General features: G+C 54.8%; 1 protein-coding gene across 1 annotated transcript; it reads right to left on the bottom strand.

Annotated features, from left to right (window-relative positions):
- Positions 1 to 1,288: 1,288 nt before the first annotated feature.
- Positions 1,289 to 7,172, bottom strand: VRTN (vertebrae development associated). Its single transcript, XM_014889859.2, has one exon. The coding sequence runs from the start codon at positions 4,228 to 4,230 to the stop codon at positions 2,206 to 2,208; it is 2,025 nt and encodes a 674-aa protein (XP_014745345.1). The 5' UTR covers positions 4,231 to 7,172; the 3' UTR covers positions 1,289 to 2,205.
- Between the last annotated feature and the right edge of the window lie 1,265 nt (positions 7,173 to 8,437).

Raw genomic sequence — 8,437 nt, 5'->3', positions numbered from 1 at the left:
TTTGGAGACATAGGTAATCTTTCTGGAGTAATTACCAGTTCATTCCCTTAGAGGAGTTCATGGCAGCTAATTACTTCAATTACTTCCCAACACAGAGCCCAGGGCTCTGCAGCAGCACACAGCACTGCTTGGCAGCTCCCTGCTCCTTATGTGCCTCCCTTCCCAAGCAGCAAGTGCCCCAGACCCCCTCCTCTAGGACCACAGAGGACATGCTAAGTGGATGGACAGTGGTGAGATCCCACCATCACCAAGGATAAGGAGCTAAATGGTTTCTTAAGACATGCCCCAGATGCTGGTACAACACGGCTGCCCCACCACAGGACAACCCTGAGCACCCCTTTCTCCTGCAGGCTGCTGCAGAGGAAAGCTCAGCAGAACTGCCTAGCATAGGGCCCCTCTGCCTAGGGGGCTCATAGGGAGTGAAGCCAGACTACATAAGGAACACAACTGGGCTGCAGCAGTCTGTGACAGGTTTCAGACACCTTAAGGAAAAATAAGCTATTAACAAGCAAGTTTGGGAAGAGGTAGGGCAGAGCAGGAGGATGGATTTGGGACAGACACCACAAGTGTTATAGCATCTCCTCTCAACATGGTCACCAAAGCTCATAATGCCCTATCAAAGGCCTGAGAGTAAGATTAGATTCAGTCCTGCTGACCCAGCCTCAGGAGCTGACCTTGTAAATGCAGAGCTTGGGAACCTCTCCCCCCACATCTGTAGGTTCCTTTGACCTCCGAGAGCTTCCTGAGAATCAAGACCAGGTAATGCAGTTGTCACCACAACCCTCAGTGGTATCAACCAGCCCTAGACATCCTACAGCTTAGTCCTGCAGAGCCATGCTGATAGACATCACAGAAGAACTCACCCACTAAGGGGATGAGGGTTTTTAGAGTCAGGCAGAGCCCTTCTCAGCCTTACATCGCAGGATGCTCACATGGCAGAGGTGCAAGCAGCTGGTTTCAGCCTCCCAAGTACACCACCACCATTCAGGGCAAGACCAAAAACATCTCAGACATTGTCTCTGCATCCCTGCTGTCACACAGGGCTATCTCCAGCCTTGCATCTGTTCTGGAAGGCAAGTCTTAGGCTCTTACCAGGGAGAGCACAGCTCCAGCCAGGCCTCCAGAACAGCAGACACTCCCCATGAGGAAGCAGAAGACAACCTTCTCAGGAGGAGGAATTGAGGTGTGCACAGGCTCTCCCTGCCCATTAGCCAGTTTTAGAAAGCAGAGAGGGAGGAGAAAGCCTTGACTAGAAATCATGCAGCGAGAGTGAGAAACCACACAGGACTGCGAGTGGTAGAGTCTTTATTGCTTTGGTTTCTTACAAGTGAGATATACGCATCCATGTTGCTTGCAGCACAGCACAGGGGATGCAGGGACACTGGGCACACAAGTTGCAGTTGCTCTGCATTCTCCTAGACATCAGGGAAGAGAGACCCTAGAAAAATAAAGCAGCTGCCAGCTGAGAGAATAAAGGTTTGTGTGAAAAGTTTATTGCTGCAAGACCTGAAAGGTCAGGGACTCCAGAGCCTGCAAAAGACACTGACTCCTATCTTAGCATTCCCAGCATACAGACTACAGTGAGGACACAAACAAGTCCCCTCATGTACCAGCCTCTGCTCCATCTAGGAAAGATCAGGGCAGCCAGAGGCAGGTGTTAAAAGCCAGAGCTTCACTCATCCCAAGTGAAGCTTCCATTCTCCTTAGCTGGGAAAAGCCCAGACCAGAGATGCTTCTTACATAAAGCTGGGCACCCCTCAAACCTCTCCTCACCTACAGCTGAGCCAGTACTACTCTGCTCACTGATGAGATGCTAGGCACCTCCATGTACATCCTGCACATCCACATTACTCAAGCAACTGCCTAGGGCAGAGAGACATTCACATCCTCCATCTCATAAGGCCCAGCAGCATCCCATGACACTGGTGCAGTACTACCTCCCTTGCTCATCCTCTGAGCACAAAGAGAGGAAAATTATCTGGCCCCTCTCCCTTGGGATACTCAATGCCTTCTCCTTCCACTCCTCCAGCCTCTGGGAATAGGCACTGTGAGGATGCTCCCATACCTGATTGAACCACACAAAAAAGAAAGCCAGAGACTAGGAACAAAACAAAACCAAACCAGAACAAAAATTAGCAAGGCCTCAATCTGGGCACTGCACCAGAGAGCCATCAGCAGAAGAGCTGTGGCCAAGCCAGCTGGCACTCAGGCATCCACCAATGTCAGCCCATCGTGCAGGGCACGCTTCCACATGTAATAGGTGGAACGGGCCGTGAGTGGGAAGCGGGCACTGAACTCCTTGTAGGTTGGGAAGGTCTTCGACTCAAAGCGCTGCTGCAGGAATAGCTTGGCCTGTGCCTTGAATTGGGCAGTGGCGATCACATCCATCACAAACATCCGGCTGTTGGCTCTCTCTGACATGGCACAGCCCGAAACAGTGGTGTTGCATGGCATTGCAGGTACTGGCTTATCTATGTGCTTAGTGGCTACCTCCAAATGGCACTGCGGTTTGAGGCCTGGCTCTGCTCTTGGAGGTGCCAGGGAAGCCACACGGTTCAATGGCAGCCTGGAGCTGCTCCAGGGCAGGCGATGCTGCCAAATGGTTTGGCCACTGCCCTTCCAAAACCAGTAGGCTGTGGAAGAGAGAGATGGATAGCGCAGGCGGTACTTGCAAAACGGCAGCTGCCATTGCTGGACCTGCCTCCTGGCCACATCTCGCAGCCGCTTTCTCCAGCACAGAGAAGGATGGAGCTGCAGAAGACTCCTGGATGTTGACCGGTCTCCATTCCGTCTCTTCCTAGGCACACTGCTTGGCTTCAACTGCAGGAATGGCTTTCCTATAGCTAGAGTTTTCTGGTTATCCAAGGGTGACTGGGGGTGTTTGAAGTTGGGGTTCTCCTTGATTGCTTTTCTGCGCCAGTTATAGTAAGTGGACCTGGAGATGCCAGGGAAGCTGCGTTTGAAGCATCTGTAAGGCACCAGAGTGTTCATGGAAATGCATTTCTCCAGGTAGGATTTGGCTCCTTGCATAAAGATTCCTGCTTGAATGGGATCTAGGGAAGGACTTGAGGATTTTAAGCTCCCCTGTGGATTTGCTGGCTCATTCACATCGACCTTTCTTGGGACAGGCCTGTGAAGTTCCTGCAACCTATGGGCCTCAGACAGAGCAGAGGCATCACCATTGACCATGCTCTGCATCTCATGCTTCCAGGCATAGTATGTGGATCGGGAGATTTCTGGAAACATCTGTCGGAAGTGCTGGAGGGGGATTATATTGCCCTCCTGAAAGCAGGACTGGAGGAAGTGTTTAGCTGCAAACCTGGCAGCCGCTTTCTGCCGGTGTTCACGAGACTGGCGCTTCCAGCGGTAGAAGGTGCTCTTGGTAATGCTGTAGCGGTCACGCAGGTTGGAGTAGGTCAACTGGGGGTCACTGTTCAGCAGCTCAAGGGTCTTCATGGGCTGGACAGGAGGCTCTGGAGAAGGTACTGTGGGTTCCAGCTCCTCCAGGCCAACCACAGCCACAAAGTACTGTGCTTTGAAGACCTGCCGGGAGAGCTGCTGCCCTGACCACATGATGTGTAGTGTGGAGGTTCGTGGGCCACACTTCCTGGGCCGGATAAGCCGGTTAAAATAGGGTCGGATCTTCAAGTTGCTCATGGGATAGATGGAGTAGATGTTACATTGCAGTACTGAGGCAAGAGCGTAGACATGCCACATGTTGGCAAAGGTGCCAGGAAAACAGGTAGCTTTGATATCAGCATCAAAGATGGCTTCCAGGATAGCCATGGGGAGGCTGGTCATCTCCGGGGTCTCCTCAGTGCAGAGGGAGTAGCGGGCAGCCTGCAGCATCACTTTGGAATCTATCATGCCATTCAAGTAGTATTGTTTGTGCAGCAGCATCTCCACCACAGTACGCACCTGCAGCTCCAGGCTGAGGCTGGGGTTGCCCCAGAGCAGCACACTGGCAGCCTCAAAGAGACGGTTTCCCTCACCTTTGCAAACGAGAGGCAACATGTTACTTGGGGCATCCTCAGGATAGAGGCTCCTGGCTACCCGGTCAACCTCCAGCTCCTCTTGGAACTGACTCCCACAGTAACCAGGTAGGGAAAAAGATGACAAGGTCCTCTCTGCCTCCAGCGCAGCACTGGTAAGGCCTTCCAGACCAAAGCATTCGGTGGCTTCCTGTAGCTCCTGCAGCACAGACTGCACCAGCTGGTGCCTCTGGATCATCCTGGAGAATGGCAAATAGAAAGAAGTCACTGGAGATGAAGTGCACACTCTAGATGGGCTGTGGCCTGGCCTCCAGGTCCAGCTCCTGCCCAAAGGACAGTATGGGGGAAAAAGGTAGAGGAAAGGCCACTATGCACATTTCAAGGACAAAGGAGGAAGCCTCAGTCCTCACCAGGCATACCTGGGAGTGGGACATGGGCTCGGCTTGCTCACCAGTGACCTCCTGTGGGCAGCGCATATGGCACACAGCCTCCACTTGTCTAAACTAAGCAAAACTAAGGAGTGACTGCACCCATAGGGTGGGAAGCCAGGTCACCTTCTACAACTGCATACCAGGCTTTGGCCTGGCATCACCCCTACACCCACCTCTCCCACTAGTAGTCTCATTTCCATTTTACTACTTCCCTACCAGCACCCAGAGAGAACAACTTCCCTCAAAGGGAAAATATTCATCATTTCTGCAGGAAAGGACCTGTGACAGAACCACCCTGTGTGGAGCCATGGACACACCTAGCTCAAGCTGTTCAAGCTCAACAGAACAAGCGGTAAGGAGTGTGCCCCCTCCCTCAGTGCAGGGCACTGCAGCTGCACCCATTGCATGCAATCAAAAACTGTCACAGAACCTGGGATGGAAGTGACACAGCCAGCCCAAGACACAGCTACTGCTGCGTGAGCCAACACTAGATGTCACTTGCTGCTCAGCCGACACACAACACCAGCTAAGGAGAAGGCACAAAAGGAGGGCTTCTAGAGCTACCAGGCAGGAGGCAACCCAAAAGTACAGGCAGAGTGCAAGCACTAAGTGGGTATTTCAGAGTCTTTATGGTGTGCTCCTCCCTGCCTGAGCCAGTGCCAGTCCTGTCCTACCTCCCTCTGCATGCCAATTCCCACTCATGAAATACAAAGAGTCAAACCTGCACTGCCCTCTTTGTTCAGCTTTTGGATTCCTGTGTGGTTCTGTCTCTACTACTCCCAGGGGTTTTCATGATGGCTGCATGGCTCTTAGCTCCAGCTTCATTAGCACAGCCCTCTTCAGCATCCTTTCATTGTCAGCCAGCTCAGGCCTCTCCCTAGCCAGCCTACTCTCTCCCCCTCTTGGGCCAGTTTTCTCCCAGAGACCACAAGACCTCACTCAAGAAGCCAAATCGCCTCCATTTTCTCCTAAACTTCATTCTCATATCATGCCTAGTATGTACAGTGTCACTTTGCAGCCTGCTCAGCCAGAGCTCACCTTCTCTCAACACTTCACAGGTATCACTATACACTCACAGCTCTGTGGGTACATAAGGAGCAGCAGAGACAGAAAAAGCAGCAGCTCTACAGATGTCCTGCCTGAACTCTCCCAATTTTCAGCTCTGCTGCAGATATGGTTATTAGTGCTGTAACACCTATGGCCCCCGGCCATGACCAAACCACATAAGGTGCCACAGAATCACACAGACACATACAAGCTCTTCATCACAAGGAGGCTCCGTGCTTGCCTTTAATCACAGGTAGTCATCAATTGCATCCCTTCCCCTGCTCCAAACTCCTCCACAATCTCCTGCATGTCAGAGGCCAGAACATTCTTACAGCTGCTCCCACAGCTGTAGGGCATCAGTTACTAGAGACAAACACAGGAGAATGCACACAGCTGTGATGCAAGGAAGACAAACTAGTCCTAAAATCCTGGTCTGAGAAGGTATGGATTTGTCACTTCAGGTCAAGTCTGCTATTTTCCTAGAAGTTTGTAGAAATTTACATAGTTTATAGAAATTTTGACTAAGTCGATGTTGAGTGACATGTGCTTGAGGAGCTGAAACAAAGGCACAACTCGGGACAACTACAGGGCTGACAGAGCCCAAGTCCTCCCTCTCTGTGGTCTGTCAAATGCTTTAGGGGCCAGCCATCTCCCCTTACACTAGCCAAGGTCAGCTGAGCACTGTCCCACCAGAAGAGCCAAGAAAGGCAAGAGAGACTTTTTTCACCCTAGAGAAGGTAAGGGCATAGTTGACACAGGCTAGAAAGCATCAGCAACAACCCTGGTATTTCTGTCCTAGTGGGCATTTCCCACCCCCTTATAGACTGGGGGAGACAGAGAGAGGGAGAGCTGGAAGCACAGCTTAATGGCCATTAATCCTTTTCTTCAGCAATAAATCCACAGCTTCAATGTCACTGTCAACTCCTGCTGCCCAGAGTAATCCTAAGGCAAAATCCACAGCTGAATCAGCAGCAGGGAGTTCCTGGGGCAGGTGGGAGAGAGGCTTGGGTAAATCAGAAGCAGAAGTCAGACAAGCTGGGAGGTTTGGTTCATGGCCAGATCAAACCCAGCAGCTCTCAGCACAGAGGACTTGATGCAAAGGGAACACTTCTCCCTGCACACCCCCAGGGAAGCATGTGAAACACAACAGACAAATGTTCACTACACCACCTCAGCATCAAGAAGTAACTAAGGCGCCTTTTGCGGCTGATAAAGGTTTTACCTAACCTGGCTGCTTTTGCATTGTAACAGATAAGGAAACAGTTGCAGGTCACATTCCCTCACCTAAACTGATGGCTGGTGGCATCCAGTAGTGCAAGTTCCCCCAGCCAGTCCCAAAAATGCTCCCACCAGCAGGAATCCAGGAGATTTCAGCCCCAACTGCCCAGGACCCCTGGTACCCCAGAGGAGCAGTGGTGTCCATGCACCCCAGCCCACCTGGGTTAAGTGGCTCACTTCCCAGGCCCAGCTGCGAGGTCAGGCACCCCAGCGGTAAAGGCTCTCATTTAAGAGAAGGATATTTGAACCACCGGGACGGTACAGCAGGAGCACAGAAGTGGTAGTGTCCAGGAGCTGTCTAGGCTAGAAATATCACCGGAGGAGCTCTAGGGGTGAGTACCAAAGGCAGCAGGATGCCTGCTCCATCTGCCAGCATCCACATGTCCACCGAAGCTCACCGGGAGAGGGAAAAGCCTCAGACCCACCTTAACCTAGGCCGAAGTGCTGCAGCCAAGCCCGGCTTCGTCCGCCCCTCGGGCGGGGGCACTGAGCGCTCGGGTGCGGGCGGTGCCTGACAGACACCCCCAGCCCCAGGCACCCGCGGCTGTTCACGCCTCTCCGAAGGCAGCGGAGGTGGCTCTGTGCGGCTGCCCCGGGTGGGAGCACAGGCGGCCGCTCCCTTCGCCAGGAGACAAAGGGACACACAGCCCCGGGCCAGAGGAGAGGCCGCCGGTGCCCACGCAACTGCCGAGCGGAGACCGAGGGCAGAACGGGACTGGACGGACGCTCGCCCGCCCGGGGATGGTGCCGCAACAGCGGGACAGCCCACGGGTTTGGAAGGGATGCCGAGGCCCCGACGGCGCCCAGCACGGCTCTGCACTCACCTGACTCCGCGGGTCAAGTCACGCCCAGCCCGCACCCTGGGCCGCCCCGCACCTTTAAGGGCGGCGGCAGGAAGCGGCGCGGAGCCGCAGCCGCCCCGGTGCCAGCCCCGCAGTGACCCTCGGGAGCGGGCGGCCGCGTGCGGCGCCGGGCCGGGCCGACCCGGGCCGGGCCGCCCCTCCCCTCCCCGCCGGCCCCCGCCCTCCCCTCCCCCGCCAGGAAGCGGACCATCCCCGCGGCCCCGGCCCAGATGAAAGCGGAGCGGGCCGGGGGTCACTTCCAAAGCTAAAGTGATAATGGCCATTGTGCCGCCGCCGCCGCACTTAAAGGGCCCGCCGCCTCGGGCCGCCCTGTCCCGCTGCGCCCCGGAGCGCCCAGGCGCCCTGCACCCCAAAGCATCCTTGCAGCCCCATGGTGGTGGAGCCCACTGGGGCCACGGGGCGGGAGCTGGGCGCCCGCGCGGGGCACCCATCGTTTCCCACTGGGAGCAGGCAGGTCCCAGGTGGGTGTCACTGCAGTCCAAGGATTGGCACAGCCTGTATGTGTGTCTGCTCCCTTCTCCCGGCTTGCTTCTGATGAGGCCACGGTCCTTCCATCCCGCTAGCTAGGAGATGCCCTTTCCTCTTCTCCTTCCCAAATGGTGCCCCTTTCACCAGCCAGGCCAGGCTGGTGGGACCCCTGGGCTTCTAAGGCAGACATTCTTATCTGTCGGGGGGGGGCACCCAAATGACAGAAACCTTTTCCCTGTCCACAGCTCTGGGCAGCCTCCCGGACAGCCTCACATCTGCCTGCTGGTGCCTGGGCCCTCAGTGGAGCTGTCCTCCCTATTATCTCTGTCCTGCTGCCTCTTCAGCCTAATCTTAGGGC

This window comes from Sturnus vulgaris, chromosome 6 (assembly GCF_052056855.1).
Source record: "Sturnus vulgaris isolate bStuVul1 chromosome 6, bStuVul1.hap1, whole genome shotgun sequence".
In the NCBI taxonomy this organism is placed as follows: domain Eukaryota; kingdom Metazoa; phylum Chordata; class Aves; order Passeriformes; family Sturnidae; genus Sturnus; species Sturnus vulgaris.
The sequence above is the reverse complement of the archived record's forward strand: the minus strand, read 5'-3'. Positions and strand labels throughout refer to the sequence as shown.

Excerpts from the sequence above, each read along its gene's own strand:
- VRTN (XM_014889859.2), bottom strand. The coding sequence starts at position 4,230 with ATGATCCAGAGGCACCAGCTGGTGCAGTCTGTGCTGCAGGAGCTACAG.